The 25,534-nt window shown below is 44.0% G+C and overlaps 1 protein-coding gene across 8 annotated transcripts in view; it reads left to right on the forward strand.

Annotated features, from left to right (window-relative positions):
* SLC15A2 (solute carrier family 15 member 2) overlaps positions 1 to 24,538 on the forward strand; it is a 59,547-nt gene extending 35,009 nt beyond the window's left edge. For 4 of the 8 annotated variants that reach the window (XM_067299294.1, XM_067299295.1, XM_067299291.1 and 1 more), the window contains 14 exons: positions 183 to 227; positions 2,479 to 2,511; positions 3,649 to 3,737; positions 5,799 to 5,880; positions 7,740 to 7,865; positions 8,662 to 8,826; positions 11,626 to 11,672; positions 13,311 to 13,421; positions 14,824 to 14,920; positions 17,388 to 17,534; positions 18,594 to 18,698; positions 19,622 to 19,808; positions 20,894 to 21,001; positions 22,448 to 24,538. In XM_067299294.1, the coding sequence (XP_067155395.1) occupies positions 183 to 227; positions 2,479 to 2,511; positions 3,649 to 3,737; positions 5,799 to 5,880; positions 7,740 to 7,865; positions 8,662 to 8,826; positions 11,626 to 11,672; positions 13,311 to 13,421; positions 14,824 to 14,920; positions 17,388 to 17,534; positions 18,594 to 18,698; positions 19,622 to 19,798 (1,224 nt within the window). In that variant the 3' untranslated portion in view covers positions 19,799 to 19,808; positions 20,894 to 21,001; positions 22,448 to 24,538. Of the gene's footprint in view, positions 1 to 182; positions 228 to 2,478; positions 2,512 to 3,648; positions 3,738 to 5,798; positions 5,881 to 7,739; positions 7,866 to 8,661; positions 8,827 to 11,625; positions 11,673 to 13,310; positions 13,422 to 14,823; positions 14,921 to 17,387; positions 17,535 to 18,593; positions 18,699 to 19,621; positions 20,045 to 20,893; positions 21,002 to 22,447 lie in introns of those variants that run through there. The other 4 variants (XM_067299293.1, XM_013960687.2, XM_067299297.1 and 1 more) reach the window with 4 other exon arrangements.
* The last annotated feature ends 996 nt before the right edge of the window (positions 24,539 to 25,534 follow it).

Here is a 25,534-nt window from a genome sequence, read left to right on the forward strand (position 1 = left end):
ATGGGAGGCTGAGAAAAAAGTGTGTGCCATGCCCACTGACAGGAGATAAAGGCATTAAAGAGAAGGGAAGGAGTAAGGAGAAGGGAAAATAAGACCTCCAGCACGGTCATCATCTTTGTCTCCATGTTTTCTAGACCTGTAGGACATCCTGAAGGCTTCACAGCTGTCTGTTTTCTCCTTAGGGATCCAGGTGGACTTTGCAAGCCACAAAGATGAATGCTGATTTTGTAAGTACTTAATGTCACCAGGGATGATAAAACTAGTAGTAACATCACTACTCTTGTTTTTTAATTGGAGACTTGCAAAATTAAGAGCTTCTGCGTAATGAGTGTGTATGAGTTGCACTTCTGGTGATTAGAAGAGAAAGGCTCTAGGTGGCCATATGCAATTCATCACAGCACATCTTGGCAAGGAGTTAGGGCTGGGGAGCCATCAGCAGCCTGCAAAGTCAGGAGTGCTTAAGCATTGGCCACTAGTTGCTCTGTGACCTTGAGCAAGCTACTTATCAGCTCAGGTAGGGTTTCCAGCCTGCTACCCCCACTGAAGACAGGGAAGTCAGAGAAAGTTCACGCAGCCGTTATGAGGTGTAATTAGAGCTATCATAGTTGTATACTTCTGCTGCGGCATAGTTGGTAATACGTTAATGAAGCCTCTAGCAGTCGGCAGGAATCCTGCGTAAAGGGTTGAGATGTGGTGAGGATTAATTAGTTAGTAGCCATAAAGTATTTCAAAGGTGTGAATGGCTAATGGTACAGATGCAATGACAGATAAATGTAGACGAGCTGTCTGCCTAAAGATTTCACCCTACAGGGCCTGTTTCCAGACATATATGTTTTAACAGGCCATCTGGGTCTTACCTGTGGATACTCAGGTCAGTATTTAGAGTTATAAATGCCCATTTTACACTTTAAATCCCAAAATGTGAGCCCTTCTATGTCACTCCCATTAGATATTGGACTCTCAGCATGTGATACTCATTAAGCTTAATTAATTCAAATGATGCATGAAAAAGACTACACCTTGAGTAATATTTTATCCACCCCAGAAAGAAAAAACAATGAAAGTTCATGCAGTCTTTGTGATATGTATCTAGAAACTTTGTCGTAAGCTGTTGTGGTAGCATGCATTTAGTGATCCATTAACAAAGCATTTAAGGATCACCAGAAGTCGCTTATTAAACTCTCCCTGGTGGAGAAGAAAACTGTTTGGGTTTTTTTTCTGTTATACCAGCTTGGATGGATTTTTGGCATGTGTTTCAGTCTGATTCCCTTTCCACAACCATGGAGAATTGCCCCAACCCCCAAAGGTGAGAATTAACTGCAACATTGGGGTAATTCCTCCATTAAACTTATTCTAGTAAATGTTTGCAAAATTCCCCTTTCTTCCCTTCTCCAGCTGAAGTGCTCAGCTAGGGTGGCCAGAGTTAACAGGAAATGATTTAGTGTGAGATGTGAGGTTTACAGGCTTCTTTCCTAATGCCGCATTTGTATAGCATGCACAAAGTGGCAGAAGGAGAGGGTATTTGCCTCATCTTTTTAATTGTAAAGCTTCTTTGCTGTGCCCTACGCTTTCAGTTCTCCCAGGAGGCTGCTGCTGGCAGAGACAGACAGCCATTTTATATTCAGCTCAGGACAAGCCTGACAGAGAGGAGACAAACCCCCACAGTGCTTTCTCGGAAAGATATTACGTCCTTCCTATTTTTTCCCCCTTTTCTCCTAATCCTAATTTAAAATAAAAAGCATTGCATGGAGTTCAGACAAACACCGGCCCCTTTCTGGAGACAGCTGACCTGTCCCTTTTGCAGGGCTGGGATTCCCCCGTCCATCCCCATTGACCTTGCCTGGTCACAGGGGCTAAGCACACCAGTGTGAGGGTGAGGCAGCCCTTACAGATTCAAGGACCATTGGCTTAAACTGAGAAGTTGAACAGGTGACTGAAATCCATAACCTGTTTTGGTTCCTGTGGATGGAGGAAAGGAGGAAAGAGGTGTTTTTACTGCCCACTGACTCAGGGTGGTCTGTTGCTGTCCTTTCAGGGTGTTTGGGCCAAATGTGAACAGACCTCAGAAGGTCCTGAAGCTTGAGAGCAGTCACTTGGGCTTTTCTCATTATAGAAGCAAAGAGGGAGGAAGGTCTAAATCTACATCCTGGCTCGGACTCCAACATGCCCATTCCTCCCTACTCACCTAGTTCAGGGGTAATCCAGTTTGAAAGATGGGTCTCAGTATCTATGATAGGCTGTGTCCCAGCTGCCATGTATCAAGAGCTTCCTTCTGCAAAATGATTCCCATCAAACACTGTCCTTAGACAGCAAGTGTCAAGAACACAGTATCAGCTGCTAAAGCCAACAAAAAGCATCTGAGGAAACAGTCTTTGCTGCTAAGGCCTATACTGTGGGCTGTTTGCTTATTTGCCATCAACCGTATACGCTGTTATTTTATGATGTTTATGAATCACTTGGAATGTCTTTTTGTTTCAGGGAATATATGTCCTTCAGCCTGACCAAATGCAGGTAAAAGATACTGTAGGGTAGGAAATAACTCTTAGAAATGTTTTTTCTTTTTCTCTCTTTCTTGTTTTTCTTGTGGGTCCAATGGCCTTTCTCTGCTACTTTTGAAGGCCATGGCAGTGCTCCCCCTGACTGTTGTGGTGTGGACTCTGTGCTACCATTTGCTAGCTGTTCCACAAGGTTAGCCGTGGGACTTTGAAAGTCCCTAAGGATGTCCTAACGTAGAAGTTGAATCCTGCAGAGTAACGTAGAGGTGCAGGGGGATAGAAACTGTATCTCCCTGGACCAGAAGCAGAACTGGGCCACCAAGTTCCGGATTAGGACATGCCACCACAATAGTGCTTCAAACAATGCCAGTGTCTGGAATGTACAAATTGCATCTCCTTTTAATAGGTCCCTGTGCTGGTGTGAGCATTGTAGCTGGAGTACGTTTTCCTTCCTCCCTTCCTGCGGGGCAGGTGAAACTTTGAAGGCTCTGAGACTAACATGTTGTCACAGTTGATTACAGTTTTTACACTGAACAGCTCTGGAGAAATTCAAAGCTGTTCAATTCCCTGACATCTTCCTTCAAAACTGAGACTGAGTATCCCTCTCTGCTTGTTCTCCCAAGTCACTCTTGCACTTTCTTGCTCTCCCACTGCTGCCTGGTAGACAGGCTCTGCCCTCCTGGGAGAAATACAGTTCCTGGGGGATTCCCAAGCCATGTGGAAGCGCAGGAGCTTGGCAGTCTCACAAAATAGTGCCTGTTCCTCTGAGATTTTGCTGAAGTCCCAAGATGTTTCCATCATTGCTGATTTGTTGTTAGGTCCCACTGCAGCGCCGAAGTTCACTAGCCTCTTGTCGGTGGGTTTTATACTCTTTAAAAACATAACACCTCAGTTTTCTCTTCAGGGAAATTGGTTCAGTAATGCTTGCTTACTTCTTAGAGTGGAGGACATGAACAAAATATATTTGTGCCTGTGAAACCTAAATAGGAGAAGCTGTTGAAGTGCAAACTATGATTATATTTTTAAAGGAGGTTTTAAAGCTTTTGTTCATGTCTTTTCTGTAATGGAATTATTTCTGGAGGACAGTGCTTTATGAGTTTAATTACTGAAAGTTGCTTTCTAGTCACTAAACTCCCATTGTTTTGTATTGCAGTTCTTAAATCCACTTCTTATTCTTGTCTTCATCCCGATTTTTGACCTTGGGCTCTACCCACTTATAAACATGTGCAAATTTAATTTCACGTAAGTACTTTGGGACCCTGCAGATGCCTTGGTTTTAATTCTTTAGCAGCAAGTGTTCGGAAGAATAGCTTTTAAGGAGAGGAAACAGAAATGCCCATTCACTCTATCCAGTACTTGCATCTACTGCAGCTTATCTGGCAGCATCACCATCTTCCATAGGCTCTGGAAATTCCAGAGGAAAATTTAATGATGTTGGACTCTGCTCTCATCTAAAGGGAAATGAGTTGGGAGCCTCCAGGTCTTGTCAGAGCATCCTGTGTTGTTGTTGATCTCCTTGCCAGCAAATTTTCCCTGAGAGACGACGTGAATAGTCCCTCTCTTAATTTGATCACCACGTTCTTCATTGTATCTCCTATGCTACTCTGAGATAATTCTCTCCCTGCAGCTCCCCATGGGGCCAAATTCACTTTCCCACATGGACCACGTGGTCTTTTGAGAGCAGATGTCACATTAGGATCAGAAACAGTGGAATTGTAAGGAAATCTCCAGTTTGGCTCAAGCATTTTAGCCCAAGTCTACATTAGCAAGTAGTACAGTGTAATATGAGCAGATCTGTAGGGCAAAACATTTGGTGCTAGGGCCCAATTTATGCATTTGGGGTTTTTTACTTCAGACTAACGTAGCCTGACTCTGTGGACTGATGCCCTATTAGCAGGGGGAGTATGTTACATGTTACTCCTGGAGTGCCTCTGCCACTTTAATTCCAGCTGAAATGAACCCAGTTTGCATGCCCTTACAGCGCTCCTCAGTGTGAACCGAAGTGTGGAAAGTGGGCGTGACTGGGAGATGGGCTTCAAAGGCATGCTCCTGATCCAAACTAAAATGCTAGGTAGACAAAAACACATAAAATGGGGACAGAAGGAGCCTCAGCACCCATCCATTCAATGTGCTGATCCTCTGCTATTATGCTGAATTATCTGTGCCTAAAGATGTATGAAGAAAGTTATTGTCTTACCCTATGATGGTACTCTTTGGAGGACACACATCAGAAGCTGTGCTTCTCCACAGTGACCTAGACTGAGCCCCGTCTTGAGAGAAGACTTTCTGCCTGATGACCAGTTCCTAGGCTAGCTCACCCAGCAGCACCAAATTCATACACCGATCAGGACTGAACACCATGCCATTTCTGTCCCCAGGATGCTGAACATTAACAGGCTCCTACCCAATTTTGCCACAGGATTGGTTGTGGAAACACAGTAGCCTGCAGGGTTCTAGCCTATGCGGCTGCAAAAATTTGTGCTACAGAATCCCAATGCAGAATCAGGCTCAAAACCAGTTTGTTTCTTAAAAGAAGCAAACAGTAAATGTTTTCCTATCCCTGGATATGTAACTGAGAGACAGAATTTGGGTCCACAATCTGTATTTAATGCAGCCCAGTGGATGTGGCTTGTGAGTCCAGAGCATTATAAAGACTGGCGACCATTGAATCTAGATCCAGATTTGTTTCAAATTTCAACAACTCAGTACTCAGTTTGGACCTGCCTGGCTGGTCCTATTTTAATCTGTTCTATATCAGATTATTTCACATGACTCTAGTAAAGTTGCAGTAATTTTGCTCCTTATTCTCTAGAAACGTACATGTATTGGCATGAGAAATAACCCAGAGTGATGACACAGATGGTCAGAAATGTTGATGACAGAAAATATACATTTTTCTACTCCTCATGCCTGCTGCTAAATAGCTTGCTACTTTACTTTTGCCTTTCCCAAAAGGGACTTGAAGATGTATCATTTCTAGTGCTTCTTCCAACATTGCAGGTTAACATAATGCCATGAGCTATTCCCACTAGAAGAGCTAGGAACAAGATAATATGAAACTTGCAAGTAAAGAGCTTTTTTTCATGGCATATCAGTTTTAATTGGCCTCAGTGCTGGCCTCATACAGAATAATAGAATAGTTTTAAGTTAAATGATTGGTAATTTAAACAGCACATCATCCCCAGTGCCACCTGTTGGACAGTTTATTACATGACTTTGGCATATCTTTGACTCTGAGGAATGATATTCTATATTTTAAATTACTTTTTTTTCTTAATGGCACCTCTTTCATTTGCTCCACAGACCTATTAGGAAAATGGCAACAGGTATGATCCTTGCAGGGATGGCGTTTGGACTTGCAGCCATTGTAGAAGTCAAAATAAATGTAAGTATAGTACAAGAGATTACTCAGAAATCCCTGGCTTTCACTGGGGTATTTTTATTGATCTTTAACATGTTCTTTGTAATTAAACATACTGATCCAATTGCTATTTAAAAATCTTACTTTGTCTACCTTTCTTTCTCGCTATCTCTCTCTTCCCCCCCCCCCCCCCCTTCTCTGTCTCTCTCTTTCTCTAGTCTTTGCAGTTTTGCTGTGCCGGTCATCTATATTGGTTTATATTCTATAGCGATTTCCATCACCAAAGTGCTTTGACAATCATCTAGTTAACGCTAGTGGTTAATTCCAAAAAGGTAGTCTGTTCTCTCTTTTATCTCTTGAAGTAGTTTGCCTGTATTTTGCTGCTTTTTTTGTGTGTTCCAGTTTTAGTCATTGCCTGCTTTAGGGCGGGGATGTGTTTTACAAGACAAATTTGTGATGCAGGTGAATGCACTCACTTCCACAGTCACAGGTATCAGGGACTGCTCGGCATCCCCAGCCAGGGTGCCAGTAAATCTCTTGTAAACTCGATGTTAGCCCCTCAAATTCGTTTCTGGCCTGAGACCAGTGCTGCACACTTTGGCCAACCTTTGGCTTAGAAAAGTTACTGTAGGATTAATTTTTAATGCTTTCGGGTATACTTAAAATGCTCTGTTACAGAGTGGCTGGTGCAAAGCGCTGGATTGATGTTTACCTGTTCCTCAGGTGAATCCACTGACAAGTCTCCACTGAAACAAGACTCTCTGGGTTCAGTGCTCCTTTCTGATCTCCTTGCTTGAGCACAGAAATGTTGTCATTGCCACTCAAAGCAGCTCTGTCCGAGCACTGAAAAGCTCCTCTGTGTGGAGGGACGGTGGCTTAGAGAGATGCCCGCCTGCCTGTGCATGGAAATTATAGCCTAAAGGCTGCTTAAAAGCTCTGACAAGGAAGGAGGTAGGAGGGCTCACCCTTGGCTTCGCTGTTGGCAGTGCAGGCAACAAGCCACAGTGACAGGGTTTGCTGGTCATGGATTGTCAGGTCCAGAGCAGCATATGGGCATGGTGACAACAGGATCATCATATCTTCTCTGGTAATGTCTCCCTGCCTAGCTAGATTCAAACTGCCTTGCCTGCAATACCCAAATTATGGCATGAGAGAGAAAAATTTAATAGCTCTAAAGTATTACTTACAGCTACCTGAAAGTAAAGTGAGGGAAAAAGGGGAAAAAAATAGTTTTAAGTCTGCAGGTAATACAAGTAGAAAATGACTGAAGTACTCTTTCTAGGAAATAATTCCTGATAGAAGGGATACATCTGTGCTTCAGACATCATCGCCCCTCTCTCAGAAGACAGAGAGCAAGAACTATACAGTGTGCCATTAGATAGCATGGTGTTAAGTGATTTAAAAGCACCAATTACAGACACAGCTGGAGCTGGATTTTCAAAACTGCTTAGCTTTTGGCCTAATTCTTTTCCCAGTCACTGAGTGCAATGGGAAAAGAATTGTTCTGGTCAGTGCTTTTGAAATCCTCATCTAATGCTAAGCACAATTTTTTCCTTTCTGGTATGGCAGCTGGTTAAATCTAGGCACTTGGAAGCTGTGTAATGGGAACAGGGACATGGTTCTACCTGCCCAGCAGTAGGGTAACCTATGCATTTAATAGTGTGAAGAGCAGTCTTTGTGAAGAATGGTAGGCTATAGAGCTACTATGAAGAAACCTCCCTAAATAAGATTTATGTTCATTTGTCTCTTAGTGCAACTTCTGTTGAGGAAGGGATGGAAAAGTGTCATTATGGAGAGGAACACTATCATGACTAAAAATGAAGAGATATTAAGAGCTCTAATAAAGCATATAGATAGCACTTAAAGCCTTTTATTTTAATTAGGAAACCGATATGCCTCAACTTGTCCCAAAAGAAAGTTTAATTCAGGTCCTGAATTTGGCAAAGAACCCTGTTCAAGTGACAATCCAAGACCAGCACCTATTTCAGCAGCCCACAGAGGCTTTTCAGGTAAGTGTATGTGTGGGGCTGGAAGGCCTGACTCACAGTCCCTTTAAAGTTGGATTTTTTTTCAGCTGCTCTTCAATAAAGCCCATAGATGCTAGAGCATGTTCTTCTCTGCCTTAGAAGTGCATGGGAATGGCTTTGGAGATGTGACACTGTCTTCAGTGACCAGATGAAAATGGAAAGTTTGGAGACATAGTTCCATTGCAAAGGAGCAAATGACTAACTGCATTCATCTATAATTAGGAATAAATGACAGTTGTCCCGTGTGCAGATATTTTGCTTCAATCTCTCAGTGCTCAGACACTAATCAGGCATTGCAGCTGGGATTTGGATTACATATGAAATACGTTTACCTGCAAAGGAGAAAAGGGAAAGCAGTTAATTGGGCTTGGGCATTGTAATGTTTCCCATTTCAACTCCCAGATTATGTTAAAGAGCAGCCTGGTTAGGGACTCGGTGTGGCAGTCTGTCGGCCGTCAACTGCCTGCCACAATCTAAATGTCCCTTTGGGGCAGACCAGGGCTGGAGGAAAGGGTAGCTGTGTATGCAATACATGCTCCCTGGCCTCTAGGTTGTATCCAGCAAGGGGAGATACTCTGAGCTCTGACTAGGACCAGCCTAGAGATTGCAGGGCAACATAGGTCCTTTGCTGTAGGAGGGGAAGCTTTCAGCCAGCTCTGGCTGTTAACCTCTCTTTACAGGCTCCCTTGAAGAGAGGATAGGGTTGCACTTGGTGGGAAGAGTCAGAGCCTTTCTCAAGCGCAGAAAATGTATAACCAAGTTTGTTTTCTTTCCACAGAACCCAGCTGAGTACTCAAAATTAATATTGAATGGAGAGCAGCAGAGCCTTCACTTCACCCTGCAACATCAAGGATTGTCTCTTGGTTTTAACTACACTGTGAAGGAAAAATCAGTATACAGCTTAATTGTTTTTGAGGCAGAAGGAAGCCTATCAAGCCGCTTAGTGAGTGTGGGAGTGAAGTGTAAATACAGTATTAATTCAATGGCTGTGATGATACAATGGGTAATGGGGTAATAGGTTCATTAATTCATTTTGCTCAGTTGCAGGGTCTGTCTGATTGCTCTCAGATGCTCTAAACCTGACTTCTTAGCTAGCGGCACTGGATCTGTACACATTTCTGCTGGTTGATTAATAGAGGTGTTATGGCATCTGAGGGCTACTGGGCACAATTTAATCCAGTGAATGGTGCAGTGGGAGAGCAGAATAATACCTGCTAGGCAGTAGAGCTTGAGAAAGCTGGGGAAGCAGAGAGCCGGAGATTTTCCCCAAAAGATGGTTCTATAAAGCAAAGACGTTAAAGAGGCTCTAGGGCTGGGCATGGAATAAAAACATCAGGGCAACGTTCCTAGGTTTAGTTATTACAAGTGTTTAGTAAAAATGCACAGAAGGCCCATTCGTTTTGCTGAACAGAATAAATGATTAAATTCATTTCAGCCTCTGCGGCAGAGCTGGCTGTGTTGGACTTTTGTGTATTGCTGCAATTGTAGAAAGGTATATGGGATGTATAGGGCCAGATTCTGATATCTTTTACATGCAGCTGTACCTCAAGAAGCTCCCTTGAAACAGAGGGTGTTATTCCACATTGTGGTGGGTGTGTATGTGTGTGTGTAAATGCCATCAGAATCTGTCCTCATGCTAAAATACCAATTCTGTCTGCAGTTTCTCAGCCTTCTGCCTCGCAGGGTTGCCACTCCAAGCATTCAGTATTGTACAGCAGAAATCATATAACTGTTTTAAAAAATGTGGGGTTTTAACAATTTATTTTTGCCTAAGGTTGTTTTTTCTTTGCTGTTGTATGGTTTGGAGCCTGCAGCGTGTTTTCATACAATGATGTTAAGCTTTCCCTGTGATCCTGATGATATGATTGTGTGCTGTTTCCTTAAGAAATGGATACTCATACAAGGATTTTCACACAGTCCTTGGATTCCAGAAGCTGGCACTTTAAAAGGAAAAACAAAGCAGAAAAAAAAAAGGCACCACAAGGCCTGTGGTAGAATAGCCAGTGATAAAAGCCCAAGATGGATTCCCAAGGGATGAAGTCGTACAGAATGGGTTGTCTGGTGTATATTCAGAAGAGTTTTAAAAGCCTACCTGCCCATGCTGAGAATCACTGCTACCCCCATTGTGTGAAATTTATAACATTATAGTCAAAGTTGCACTTTCAGTGCCATGCCAGGCTGTCATGGGTTTAGAATTAGCCAGTACAGCCACAGCCTATGAAGAGAAAGCCTGAGACGGGCTGGAGCAAAGCTGCTTTCTGGATTAGGTACATCCTTGTGCTGCCCCAGCCATCCAGCCTGAGTTTGAATTAATACCTGCCCCTGGCACAGGCAGGCCCCCATGGGCTGGGGAACAGCAGTGCTGTGGGATGATGCCATTGACCCATCATTTCTCAGCTCTAGGTAAGGGAGGAGTGGAAGCCAGCAGGATAAATTATACTCACTTTCCAGCATTGCAACAAAAGGAAGGCAATGCCAGTGTCACTGCTGTGTCACTGGGCTTGCCCTGGGTGAACCATGTCCCACCCCAGCCTCCCTCACTACTAGATTTGGCACCCTCGGTCAGGTGGGGGTGCTTTTCTGGAAGGAGCCAAACTGAAACTGTTTTCTTCTCCTTTGTGGACTTTCAGGGGACAGGTAATAAATTGGAGAGTCTGGGGATCATCAATGAAAGTGAGAAGTAATTTGGCCTGTCTGCATCAAGTGTTAATCCCCACGTGTCCCCTTCTGAAAGAAATGCTGTTGTTGTTGATTATCTATTGCTCTGACATTTATTATTCACTATGGCTGTTTATTACTTAGGGCACATTTTGTTATTTGTGGATCAGCATATCACACTGAAAGTACAGTAGACATTTTATGGGTATGTTGGAATTCTGAATCCTTGGTCTTAGCTCAGGGTTTAACATCAGGACTAAAATGGGGAGAAAAAGCTTGCAAACTTTTAAGAGAAATCTACCTTCCAAAGGCCCTTTGGCTTGCCTGTGTTGCATCTGTGGGCAGCACAAATTGAGACTCCTCTGCTGACTGCAGTCAACATGGCACAGCTGTGGATTTCTACCAGCTGAGAACCTCACTCTATATTCTTTTTGTGTGACTTACCATCTTCAGGACAGAGGCTGTGTCTTTACTGTCTCCTCTCAACAAATAGACCCTCCTCAAATGGGGGTAGATCATATTATTAACTATCCAGCTGATAAGGAGAGTGAGTGAAGTGTGGTGACTGAAATAGTAACCTAGGGATCTCTATTGGCTTTAAACTCCGTGCAGTCTGTGACTACGCCGAGAATGAAGGGATGGAAGTCACTCAGGCAATTGCAGGTTTGGTATGAGTAAGGCACTCATGTTTAACTGTAAGTAACTATTGGGACAGGGTAGTGTAGATAATGCTGTCTTGCTATTGTCTGATCAAGACGAATACTTTTTTGGAGGGTGTTACATACCTCAGTAGAAGGGTGACTGGCTGGAACCCTGTAGCCTGTGTTACACAGGAGGTGAGAAAAATAGTATGATCTTATCTTATGCCCTTGGTGGAGCTGAAGTCAGCAAAAATTTTGCCATTGGCTTGATTGTGCCAGGACTTCACTTCTGTGGCCTGACGTAGAGCTTATATGAGAGTCCAGTTGACTTCCATGGGCTCTGCAACACATGCGCAATTCCATAGACACTAGTATTCTGCTACATGTTGTTTATAAGGCAATATTAATAAATGTGTTTGATTTTTTTTTTCCTCCCTCTTTAGATTACAGACTTGGAAGCAAAGCCAGAAAACGGGTTGGCAGCGGTTAGGTAGGAATTGCTTTTTGAGGATTTGGGGGTGAGGGGAACTGCTTTTATCTAATGTGAACTGTATATAACATAACCCAGATGTTCTCAGGTTGGAATCTAATCCACATTTCTTATGCAAGAAAGATTCAGGTGTCAGCTGCTGAGGCTGACAGCATGTCACATCCCACCCTCATCATGCAGAACTGAACATTATTACCCCTTACTGCTTAGCATAGTCTGGGCTGAGATGGTGACATGAAAGATCTCCTCCCTTCCAAGGGAGGAAAACTTTGTCTCCCTGTTTCGCATCTCGTTGGGAAAGAAAGCGAAGAAGTAATCTGGAAAAGAGCCCTTGTCATTTGTCCTCTGCAAACCAGCCAACCTATGATGTTCACTTATCCCATCCTGCCTCATGCACAAGTGGCTACTAAATCAGATACAGCAACAATTTACATCCTCATTAACAATTCAGCTGGGCACTGGGCTCTGCTGAGCCAGCTACTCTACTTTCCAAATTTCAGCTAGTCCCTGAACAGTCCTGTGCTGAGCTGCGCAGACATGCTCTCTCACTGAGGTCACGGTTACTTCCAGCGCAGCATCATGCGGTGTATATGAGCCTGCTGAGATGCAGAGGCAACAGATTTGTAAAAACAGGGATTCCAGATGGACCTCTGGAGGATTTCAGCGGGCTGAAAATTAAAAAAAAAAAAAAGAAAAAAAAAAAGACCTTTAAGTAGTATAAAACACTGTCTGACTCCCATATCCGAAAGCGTGCATTGATAGGAGCAGGAGAGCAATATTTCTTCATTGCCCTGTGTTTATGAAGGCTGCTACTAACTAACCTTGGAAACTTAATTAATAGCTGCAGTCAGGAACAGTTTTTATTTTTCTGTGACCAATTTTGACAGAATCCTGAAACTTACCCTTCAAAAATTTGTAAAGAGGTTTCACTAAGAAGATGCTCTTTTTCCACTGAAAAGTTACTTTTTTAAGCACTTGACTATCTTCAGGGATTTTTCCCCCATATTAACAACTGAAAACCAAGATATTGATACAGAGCCAGATCAAATGAGAAGTGTTTGGTTTTTTACTAATAAATTTTCAGTTGTCAAAAGTAAAACCTCTTTTGTGTGTGGAAAAAGTAAATTGTGGAAAAAAAAAACCATGCATATTCCCATGGAAATTTCAGTTTTGATGAAAATATCTTAGATTGTCAGAAAACTCTTTCCCACTGCTAGAAACTCCTTGAAAAGTATCCTAGCATGGCACATGCTTGTCAGGATACTCACCTTTCTTGTGTAGACAAGCCCTGCTTTCCTGGATGGCCTGTGACTCTGGAGTCTTGGACAGCTAAGGAGGAGGAATCCCTGAAGGTATCTGAGAAGAGATTGCCTGTGAGTCCCCTACCCTGTAAAAAGTTATTGTCACTTTACACAGATGAGAGAATAAGAGGGTAAAATTATACAGCAATGGGAAAACTAATGTTAAATCAAAAAAACTGGGCAAAAGATCAGGCTGAAATATTGGTAGCTTGCAGGAGAGGCTGGTATAATCTTATGGAGTTAGAGTGCTTTGGGAGAGAAAGCACACTTCTTAGTGTCTCGTATTATGTTTCTCTTCCCCTGTCTAAGACCCCAGTGAAATATGCTTTCTTTGCAGATTCATTAATGGTTTGAGCCAAGACGTCAACCTCACCGTTGACAGCAAACGGTTCATTGCCATTCAGAAAAACTACAGCGTTTCTGAGTACATGCTGCTGGAGAGGGACAAGTAAGTTTCCCTCTTGCTAAAGGTCTTTGCTGAAGCCTTTCCTTGGGTACGTTGGGACTTTTCTCAGGCAAACAGCAGAAAATTTTATCGCTGCTGTCTTGACATTTGATTGTGAAATGTTTGTTAACGTGGTTTGTAAAAAAGCAGAAGTATCAGCCCTGCATAGAGCAGGAGCTACGGGCCACTGGTGTGTGTGTGCACAGAAGTACCATGCAGGGTGTTTAAGCCACAGGACAGCAGATCAACATCTGTGACTGATATGTAGTTGAATAGATTCAGCCTCCAAAGAGTGTCTGGGATAGCTCCTTTCCCATGGGTATTATGCTTTGGCTAGATTAAGATAAATCAGCAAGGACAAAGCTTAAAAATTGTATTTGCATGACATGAGGATACTGACATTCCCAATTAGGGCATGATCTGAATTTTGTCAGAGCCAGGTCCAGGAAATCTTGGGAACCCAAGAAGTCTTTTGAAGAAGTCCAGATACTGGGCTTGACTTTCTATGAACTTTTATTCACATTATGTGGTGGACTGGAGGGAGAAGACTGTCTGATCCTGTGTGTGTGTCAGCAGAGTGCGGTGGGAGATAGAAAAGTCCCCTCTGCCATGTGACATCTGCTCTATCTTGACATTCTCCCAGGCCCAAGCTGTTAGTGCCAGGATGTTCTCAGAAAAAGGCTAATTCATATTCCATGCTACAAAGTGTTGGTATGTGGACTGGTAATATCAAGTAACATCACATGGCATTGCAGCCTGGACTCATTAGACAGGAGCTCCATATGGCCTTGGGTTTGGCAGCGTTGGAGCTGGCTCTCTAAGGGTATTTCTGGCCTCAATAATGTTTCAAAACAAGCTTTATGGCTTTCCTCTGCATCACCTCCATCCAAGAAATTTATTGGTGCAATTTAGTAGGATGCAGCAGCCACTGTTGCAATGCTGCTGAGCCTCTGTGCCATTTCAAACATCCAAAACCAGAAGAACAAATACGAAGGCTAATTTGCTTTTTGAAAGAAAATTTCTAAGGGGCTTGTGGGTGCATGTCTCTCATTTCCTGAAGACTGCCTGGGCCTGGCTAACTTGTCTGGCCCACAGTTCCTAAATGAGTGGAGAAAAGTTTTAGAAGGAAAATAAACCTGGGAAAAATAAAGAAATCAGTGCTAAAGAAATCATTTTAAAAATGCTAGCAATTACTCAGGTCGTTACATGAACTCTAATCAGTGCCTAAGTATTTCTGGAAGGAAAAGACAGCAAGAGCTCTAGTGATCCACTGACATAAACATGATGGCAGCTTTACATTATACATCCTCCCTAGTCCGTCGTAGGGGCCTTTTTGATAGCTCTGCTCTATGCTCTTTGTCTGTGAGACTAACCAGGAAATACTGTACTTTGTTCTTGTATCAAGATATGATGACGGAAGGTGTATAACTGAAGCGGGGGAGTTCACCTTGGATCTAGGGCTGCTCGACTTTGGCGCATCATACACTGTTGTGATAACTAATGTAAGTGACCTTCTGATGGTAACGTGCTGGTTACGTTCTAGTCTCTGTCAACGCTTTTGCTCTTGCACTGGGGACTCTCACATGCTTTCTCCACCCTGTGAGACCTGGACAGTAGCTATTTAAAAGCGGTCTGTTATATGAGGGTCAGTAAAAGGTTTTGGTAGTTCAGAAGCAAAGGGTGTGGGCAGGCACTCTGCCTTACATTGCGATCTTGTCAGATCTCGTGGTTAAACAAGTAAGGTCTTTTCCTTGATGGAAATCCTCCATGGAAAATTGTGATCTGTGGTTTGTGCTGATTTTGCATCATCCTTGTTGAATTAACATTGGCCCAGCACATTTCAAAGAGCTACTAGAGGCAGTTTGTAACACTCCAGCTAATGTTGCTTTTGGTCTTTAAAATACTGTGCCTGGCAGTACTTCACACCCAAAAAACAATGTGGAAACAGTCTTCTGCATCCTCAGGCTTTACTTTCTGATCCGAAGGCTGATCTTCCGAGCCTTGTGCGTTAGGTGTGGGGGGGAAGAGGGACAAAGTGTTGAGGGAGGTTGGTGAGATGGTGATTGCGCATCTGTCTTTCCTCTTCTCACTAACGTCCATGTAACTCATTTGGGACCCTAGTGCAAAGTCAAGGCATGGTTTTTTGAATGACCAGGCCTGATGGGGTTTGATCACTGCTGAGAGGGGTGGATTCCTTTGACTGCCTGCCAGCCTCTAGGCGTATACTCCAACCCTGGTCCAGCTGGCAGAAGCCAAGTAGATGAATGTGATCAGCTTAGTTCCCGTTTTAACCTTTCCACTGCACAGACACACAGACAAACCAGGTCTGGCAGGGCACACTGCTAAGCTGCCCTCTGGGGCTTTGACTACTGCGTTGTGATGAGCAAGTGCTGTCAGCTACTCCCTGACAGTAACACCTCCCTGTTGGGCAATTAATGGGAGCTGTCCATGTCTGCAGAGCCCAAATATGTAAGGGGAAAAAATATAGCTCCAAAGCACCTGGCTTTTTTTTTTTTTTTTTAACTCCAGTAGCTGGAGTGGGATACACAGTCCTGGAGGGAAGAGACAGATGCTGCCATCTGTGAGTGCAGAGATTTAGGTACATAAACCATACACACTCTTGAAGTGATGCTGGCCAGACCCTTTCTTCATGGCCACAAGCCTCTTTGCCAGATGAGGAACTGAATGTATTAGTTGTGCTAAGAATATGGAACTAAGAGTATTGCCCCAGAGTTTCTGCCAGTGCAGCTGAGTCAGGGCCAGTTGAGGTAGATGTGTCCCATTCAGTGTGGGCAGGGATTCAAGTCTGTGGGTCCCATCTGCAAAAGTCCCTTCTGTAGCCATGGCTGCTCAGGGGTGGCTCTGTGCCTCAGCCCCTCCAGGCCCTGTCCTAGTCCTTCAACCTTTCTGACCCTCTGTTTTCTCATCTCTCGTCCTGTGGTTTCCTCCTTGTGTAGCGAGTTAATTTGCTCCAGGCCAAGATCACTTTTAATTATTACAATGATTTGTACTGTGCCCTGCTGCTCTTCAGGGGATGCTATATAAAAGAACCAAGATGCAATGTATTAGTCTGCTAATGTGGCTGAACTGTAATACTTAAATCATGGGGATGCTGCCTTCCACCCAGCTTTCCTCAGTGTGCAGTTATTGTATGGTGCTTGTGATTTTTTTTATGGGCTAGAGAGCAATACACAGCCCTTCTCTCACCCCTTTTAGCCTCCCAAAATACACTTTTGTGATCTGCCTCCCTGCATGGTGATTAAGTACATCTTGTAAACATCTCTTGTATTTTCCCAAGTACCCTCCTTAAAATGGGGTTTTCTGCCTGAAGTTATTTCAGCCTAGTGTTTTACTGGCTACTAGTCAAATCTCTCTCTGCCTCTCTGACAGTCTCTGCATCAGAGACAGTATTAATTACATCTAGGAAAGCAAACAAAAAGAATTAGGAGTACAGCTACTATATCTCTATCAATACATCTGATCTGGGACAATCTCTGCTACTCTGGGAATTCCTGAACTGGATTTGCTTGGGTGTCACCATTATAGCAAGAGTGTTGTATAGTGCCAATGAAATCAGAGCAATGACCACATGGATGCAATGAGCATTTATCCTCTCGTCCTCTTCTGGCCCTGGGAGCAGCAGCAGGTCACAGGCTCTGCACAAGTATCAGACAGGCCTTTCCCCACCTGCTGCAGAAGGCAACTCGCTGTTTTGCAATAACTCGTGTATCTCTTGTGGCACATGAACTAGCTGGGACATTTCCATGCTGTCACTTCTGCTCTGTGAAGTAGGAGTCAACCTGTCCCACTAAAAGGCTTGAATATGGCAGAGGACAGACTCTGCTTGCAGGGCAGAGCTTTGCTTCCATATTTGCTTAAAACTCATTTTGATAAATTCTCTGTGGAATCCAAGCTAAGAAGGATCTGATCTTTCACCAGCTAACCAGTGTGCCTTTATTTTCTTGCTAGATGTCTAGAGGTGCCCTTCAGATATGGAAGTCAGAAGATATCAAAGCCAACAATGTCCATATGGCTTGGCAGTTACCACAGTACTTATTAATATCTGCTGGCGAAGTGATGTTCTCTATTACAGGACTGGCCTTCTCCTATTCTCAGGTACTGCATTTAAAGATAAGGGGCTTGCATTTAGACTTGCAATAGGTTTATTCCTGCATATGCCATTGACCTGTAGTATGTTGTTTGGCATGACGATTACTGATGTTATCTGTGCTTCAGCTAAAAGTGGGATTATAACGCAGTTTGTTGGGTGCCCTCAAGCTGAATTCATTCATACGCTGAAGATACCTGCTCTCAATTATACTCAAGAAACCTTTTTCTGGTAAAGCTGGAACAGAGAACACAAGAGGATAGAACTTAATTTTAATGGGAAAGACCTGAATTCTGTAATATGAGGGTTTTCTCTCAGTGATATATTTTTGGTACATATTTTACAGTGGCAACAAGGCAAAAGTATCACAAGGACTACAGGATGGTCTGGGGGCTTGGCCTGTGCTTTAAGCTGAGAGACTAAAGGGGTCTTAGCCTGCCCAAGCCTGCAAAGAAGGAGCAAGGGGTAATGACAGTGTGAGGGGTAATTTGTGGTATGTTAGGCTGTCTGGGGAGAAGGTTTATGAGAAGAGAGGACTGAGACATTACAGGATCAAGAATCTGAAGCTACTCAAATTTATCCTTCGAGTAAAGTACAGATGTTTATTAATGAGGGTGATTAATCAGTGGAACAGCCTGTTGTGGGTTGCAGAAAACTTGTCATTGGCAGGAAGCTTAACATCAAGATCCAGTCTCTTCTCCCAAGGTGTGCAGCTGCAGGGCACCTGGCTCTAAAATGCAGGGCTGCTTGTGCAGGTCCCTGGGCTTCCTCATCTTACAATTTTGAATGAGGCAGGATTGGGGATGGTCAGGACCAGCTCTACAACAACAGCATCTCCTCCTTCTTCATATGTCCTCCTGGGCGATTTATTTTGAAAGCCCCTTGTATTCAGCTGTAGGGATTAATCACGGAACAGGTACAGTGCAGAGGAAATTCCACCAGCTCCCCTTAGGCTGAGACCAGGGATGCCTCCACCTAGCAGGACATCGCAGGGAAAAGCTGTAGGTGAACCAGGGCAGGAGGGTGCAACGTGATACCCACTGACCAGGCCCTTCTCCTCTTTTCAGTCTCCAGCCAGCATGAAGTCAGTGCTCCAGGCAGGCTGGCTGCTCACGGTGGCATTTGGGAACGCCTTTGTGCTCATTATTGCCCAGGCTGCACCAATGGCACAGGTATGGTTCGGCTCTTAGAACAGAGGTGATGCTTTAAAACAGGCCCTGGACAGTGCTTCTGGATATCTATGCCCTGGAGGCCCCGCAAGCCTGTGTCCAGCTCGCTTGTCTGTACAGCTCCGGGCTCCTACGCAGTGATGACATCCTGCCTGAGCTGCCCCCCAGCCTGGGCTCTGTTTGCTGATTAGCAGTGTTTCCCTCTGCCTTAATTCAGAGCCTGGAGCAATGGTCCTCTGCAAACCTCCCAGTGGCAGTAAGCAATACTGTGGCCTGCTGCAGATGTCTCATTGTGCTAAGTTTGCTAGGGCTCAGCTCCAGGCAGAAGGGCCTGAAGCCTGCACACGATGCCAACCACATGGTGCTGTTGGTTATAGAAAGCAGCTTGCCTTCATCCAGCTAGCCCCATGGCTGGTCGGTCACTGTAGGTGTGTGGCTCTGAGACTCCTTAGGTGCCAGCTGCCTATGGCACTCCTGAGACGTGAGGCTTTGCATCAGGGGGTTGTGGTGCAGATGTTGTTTAATCCAGGGTTTCAGACTTCTGGAGCGATGGCATGAAGGTATGAACTGTGGCTGCTTTCTGGTTAAGATGTAATGTGAGACTACATGTCCCAGAGGCATCTTGCATGCTTCCCACTGCTGGAAAAGGCTCAGGCAGGTCTGGTCCAGTCAAGGCAGATTTGTAAGAAAAAGTTTAATGAAACTAGCCTGATCTAACTAGTTTGTTTCAAGGTATGGCACGTATATTTGTAATTCATTACAATTACATGGGTTTACCAGAAAGCATGATGAGAAAGTTTCTATCCCATCAGCAATCTTGGAAGTTGAAAAATAACTTTCATCCAGTTCTTTAAAAAGCACTTGGAAGTGCAGAGAATTCCTTTGGACTAGGGTCCCCTGACTGGTTGTTCTTTTTTCTTTCCTAGTGGGCTGAATTTGTCTTGTTCACGGTTCTCCTCTTTGCTGTGTGCATTATTTTCTCCATCATGGGATATTTCTATGTCAGTGTGGATCCTGAGGACCTGCAAGAAAAGGAAGAGAAGAGAGAGACCCCAAGCAGAGGAAACATGATTAGTCTCATTACCCAGAAAACAAAGCTCTAACACATCATGGGTTGGGATTTTTTTTTTTTTTTAGCTTGGTAGATGGGTGGGAAAAAGAAGGGTGGGACTGGAGTTATCTTATTTTATTGCATTACAGTCTTTATTACTCAAAATGTAGCCGCTGTCTAAATGGGACAAAATAGCCCTCTTTAAAAGCAATAGGGATCCTGAAATCAGAACAAAACTCCCTGGGAAAGCTTCTCTAGTATTAAAAGCACTTACAAATAAATATAGTGTAATTTAAAACCTGCTCATCTTTCTAAGCAGGGAATAATTTTCTATGATTTTGTTTTAAACATATATTTAGGGCAGCAGGGAAGAAGGGTGGAGGGCATGCCCTGTGGCAGCAGAAGTGGGAGATGCTGGGAGAAGAGGATGGAATTTAAGGAAAGAAACCCAGTATAGGAATTAGGGAAGAACAGAAGTTACAGACAGAAGATTTTTCATTTAATCGTCAAGGACTGGAAACTTTACACAGTCGCAAAGGATTTCATCATGCATCTTTCTTATGATTATTTCACCCCATTATTGCATGTTATGAGTGGTCCTGACTTATGACTTTCACCTCCAGGCCCAGATGTAATAACAGAGAATTAAATGCTGCAGGGTAAAATATTCCCAAAACACTACTGAACAAGATACACATGCTGCCATTTATCTCTCTGATCCACATTTTTTCCTCGATGTTTTTAGAGACTGATGATATTTTTTGATTAGACACAATTAGAGAATTGGTTTACGCTTTCTTATTTCAGAAATCCAGCCAGTTATTTGGCATCCTCCTATATATTAAGCCTTTATTGAGCATTTCCTTTCAGTACCTGCCACTGCAGGTTAGAATATGGCTGTTTTCTCATCTTATGCTTCAGTTGTTCCCCACTGGGAAACACATTGCAGCAGTTTCTATAAAATTCCAGGCATCCTGCAGTGAGTTAAACAAGGATGCACTTTATCATCTTTTTCAGGCTACAAAAGGAGACCATGGCATAAGAGATTTCTCCCCCCCCCCCTTCTGTGCCTCTCTACCAAACTTTGCATATACCTATTTTAGCAGAATTGTGATACAATTGTCTGATTTTTCTCACTTCCATGAAGCTGTGATTTCTTGTTCTGCACGGAAGTAATTCAACCATTGCTGATCCAGTAAAACTCCTGAGAGAGTCCTTGCCTTCCTCTGCCACTCCAAGGCCACAGCTGTAACAGGTATGGCCTAGCTTGTAACAGGGTTGACAGGAGGATCTGCAGGTTCCCTGTAAGTAGATTTAATGATACTTTCCTCTTTGGACTTGGCATTGGTCCTGTGTGGTCGCTGATGTTGTGATTCAGGAGATCATTGAAGCACATGCTTAATTCTATCCCTGTTCAGGATAGTGCTAAGGAATATGCTTATCTTGACCTCTCTGGTGCTTTAACATGCTGCCTTGCATGGGGAGGGAGTCTTCTCAAATAAGGCTGAGAAAACCCCTCTTTTTGGTTTGTAACTCAAAGACTCACCGCATCAGACTGTTTCCTTTGCTTCCTGTCCTAAATGCTCATGAACCTGCAACAGTAGTCCTGCAGAAGCTCCTGCCTGCTGTAAGATAGCATCTGGGTCTTACCCCAGAAGGGGACTGTGGTCTCAGATAAATGACAACAGGCTGCAAGTGTGCACACAGAAACACTTAATGTGGTTCAGCTGATGTAGAGCCATTTATTAAGCTGTGGTAGCTGGATCGGGCAGCTGAATCCTGTGACTCAGTGGGGAATGAAGGGCATTGAAAGCCATGTATTAGGTCATTCAACCTGTTCTTCAGAAGCTAAGTGAGGATTATTCCCTCTGCTCTTTTCTGGTATTATTCTCTTGCCATCGTTCTTTGTGTGGATTCTTTCTCCTCCAGGCATTGTTGTTTTCCTAATCCTGTTTTATGATACACTGCGAATCAGCTCAGAGGCTGCTGAATCACTCTGCTATGATGCTCTCTGACTAGCTTCCAATTTGAACCACTAATAAAAAGCATTTCTTTCCCTCCTGCAAACAAAACAAAAATCCCCGAACTGAAGGAACGGACAGGCTCACATAGCACTGAGCAAACACAATTTAAAATTATTGGAGCATTTAATTTTTTTTATAAGCCTTGAATTTGGAAGTGGGTTGGGGTTCGAGTGCCTATGTGGTGAAGAGACAGTTGAAAATTATTGAAGCACTTTCCTTGGGAAGCACTTGGTGCATCACAGCTTGGAGTGGCGTGAGGGAAAGCAAGGTGTCCAAAGGAAGCGGTCCTCCAGACTACATGTACTCAAAAGCTTCTCTTGATTTTTTTATGTTTTGTTTCCTTAAGGGCAGCATTACCAGAATCTGTCACACGCTCTGAGTTTAATTTAAAGGAATCATTCCAAACTCATAAAAGATACATTTAGGATGTCATCTGAATCTGCTTTTTAGACTCCTGATGCCAAATTGTCCCTTTCCAAACATTTCCATGTTCCAAACCATCACCATAATGCTAGGGGGAGAAAAATTGCAGTTCACAGTTGGAAAGGGAAGGTTATGAACAGGAAGGCAATGTTATAAATAAAGTGCTAACATGAGGCCGGGGGCTGATCCTGCAGCCCCTCAGGGGAATTGCGTGCCTGAGGGAGTGTAAGGGTCTGTTCCCATTTCTCTTCCAGCTGACACAGTTACTTCCTCCCCACCTGCTCATCATCACCTGTTGGAAGTCACTTCTCCCTCTGATCTGCCTGCTCAGTTGCTGGTATGATCATGCTCATCGTTTCAGCTGCCATCATAAAGTTTTGCTAACTGGACCTATTTGATTGAAATGCGCCAGCAGTCTGGAAGGATTTCCACCAAGCAAGCTGACAACCAGCCAGGACCTGCCCCTGCTGTAGCTGAGGAAGGTTGGTTTGCAAAATCAGACATTAAGCGTAGCATTTCTCCAATTTTACAGCCACCACACCATCCTTGGAGCACTTTCATTCCTTCCAAGTGCACTCATGAAAGGATCAAAGTTTTAGGACCTGATTCTGTGGAGTACTGAGGTCTCTGGGTTTTTCTTCCATGCAGTTGGCTTAGATACAGGGCCAATTTACATCCAATTTTACATCCAATTTTAGAACAGTTCCTTGCTCCTCCTGGTTCTTTGATTTGGAATCAGAGGGGAAACCAAAACAGTGATAGCTATGTGAACCTGTATAGAGAAATAGCAGGCTGCCGTCTGTCCAGTTTAGCCTGTTGCTGGAGGGAGTCTCAGCTGTTGGAGTTTGCCCTGAAGCAGATTAGGGAAAGCTTACACCAACTGTTGTGGAGGCTGACCTATAGAAATTATTATCTCCAGCTAAGGTCAGTAATAAGCTTAATGGAGAACTATAGGCACATTGCTGCAAAAACTCTCTTCGTGGAGACTGCAGGGGGTTGACTTTATTGTGGAAGTATATTTATGAGGGTATTTATCTATTTTTTTGAAGGATGCATTCTGATAAAGTTTTTTGTGAAGCAAACTTACCTTTGGTTGCACTAGCTGTTGTTCAGCACATCTTTTTCCCTTAGCAGATTGTAAATGCAGCAGTGTTATTTCCAGCTTTGCGTGAGATAAGCTTAAGAATGAGATTTCAAACTCAGCAAAACAACTTCCTGGCTTTCAGTTCCTTAAATTTACCTCTTCCTTCTGAGTCATTAGAATGACTTTTCTTCCCTTTCACGTTGTTCCAGAAGTTGAGAATTTTTTTTTTTTTTTAAGGCTAAAAGAAATGTCACCAACACTAAGGACCACACAGAAAAGCTTTTTCTTCCTTAGACTGAATCCACTTGTTAGCCGTAGTGTCTCTGTTGTCCTTGCTGCCATTGTCAGCTCAGGGCAGCTGGAAGTTTGGCTGGGTCTCCGCTCTGCCTGGGAAGAGCTGAGTCTCTCTGCGAGGTGGCCTGTGCAGCGAGGTGGCCGTGTGTGATCAGGGGGAAAACGGCTCCGGGACGATGGTGGGGACTGGCTCAGACCCAGCTGGGACGTGCCGTGGGTGCTGGCTGGGGGGCAGCAGCCTCGCCGGGCATGGGGACTCGTTTCCCCTCTGGAGCCCAAACCAGGGCTAGGGGAGATCGCTTGGGGTAGCGCTTGCCTTGGTGGAAGATGTGGTTTTCTTGAGCAGTGACCAAGGCATGAGTTTTATTGAGAAAGCAAAAAGTGAGTGAGTGGAAAGAAAAGATTTCACTGGCCTCTGTTTTGGTCTAAGGCACTGTACAAGGAGGCTGGGAGATGGCTGGGCATGGAGGGCAGAAAGGACTGTATGACCAAGATCTTCCCAAATTCTCAGTGATCAGTGCTCTGCAAGGCAGCTGGAATTCACAGACTCACAGAAGAGTTGAGGTTGGAAGGGACCTCTGGAGATCATCTAGTCCAACCCTCCTGCTCAAGAAGGGTCACCTAGAGTGTTTCCAAATATTTTGTCTAGACGGCTTTTGAATATCTCCAAGGAAGGAGACTCCACAACCTCTCTGGGTAATCTGTTCCAGTGCTCTGTTACCCTCATAGTAAAGAAGTTTCTTCTCATGTTCAGATGGAACTTCTTGTATTTGTTTGTGCCTGTTGCCTCTCGTCCTGTTGCTGAGCACCACTAAAAAGAGCCTGGCTCTGTCCTCTATAGACCCTCTCTTCAGATACTTATGCAAACTGATAATATTCCCCCTCAGCCTTCTCTTCTCCAGGCTGAACAGTCCTAGCTCTCTCAGCCTTTTCTCATAAGAGAGATGCTTCAGTCCCTTAATCATCTTCGTAGCCCTCCGCTGGACTCGCTCCGGTAGCTCCATGTCTCTCTCGTATTGGGGAGCCCAGAACTGGACACAGTACTCCAGATGCAGCCTCACCAGGGCTGAGTAGAGGGGGAGGATCACCTCCCTTGACCTGCTGCAATGCTCTTCCTAATGCAACCCAGGATGCCATTGGCCTTCTTTGCCACAAGGGCACATTGCTGGCTCATGGTCAACCTGCAGTCCACCAGGACCCCCAGGTCCTTCTCCGCAGGGCTCCCCAGTTGAAGGTGTATTACAGATGGGGATAGCACAGGAGGGAGCGCTGCGGACAAGGGGAGGGTCAGCAGGCAGTTTTAGCCAGGGCCCCACGTAGAGGAATAGTCTCCTCTCCTCTTCTCTGTGTTAAATTTCTTTCCCTAGCCACAAGAAACATTTTCTAACAATAACGGCTTAAACCTGGGAGTTTGGCTCCATGGCAAGTGCCACAGCTGCTGAATTTTGGATGGTACTAGACCGTGCATTTTGTTAGCACTACATTTGTTATTGTGATGTGATTTGAATAACAGCACTTAAGAGATGTTTCTGGTCCTAGATGTTGATAGAACTGGCCAGTGTTTTTTATGTTGATAGCTGGATTTACCCTACTCCTTCATGTTAACATCTGAGATAAACCCATCATGTACACACAGATATTGCGAGGCCCTTGGATTTCCCCAGCAATATAGGAAAAAGCAAAGTTCTCAGTGAGACTGGCTAAGTACTAACTGTAATATTGCTTCCTTGTGGGGAGCAGCCCAGGTGCTTTGTAAAGCGTGGACCCTTATTTATCTCTTGCAAAGTGCTTCCCAGAAGGACAAAACCAGGGGATGCTATTAAAAATTTTGCTTTGAGAAGGGCTTACTCTGCATTACAGAAATTTCATGAAAGAAAATAATTGCATTACTTAAAATTCCTCTTTCCTTCTCACCTCAGGTGGTCAAATAGGAACCAAACAAGTTGTCTCTTAGAGAGCTTTG

This window comes from Apteryx mantelli, chromosome 6, assembly GCF_036417845.1.
Source record: "Apteryx mantelli isolate bAptMan1 chromosome 6, bAptMan1.hap1, whole genome shotgun sequence".
NCBI classification, from domain to species: domain Eukaryota; kingdom Metazoa; phylum Chordata; class Aves; order Apterygiformes; family Apterygidae; genus Apteryx; species Apteryx mantelli.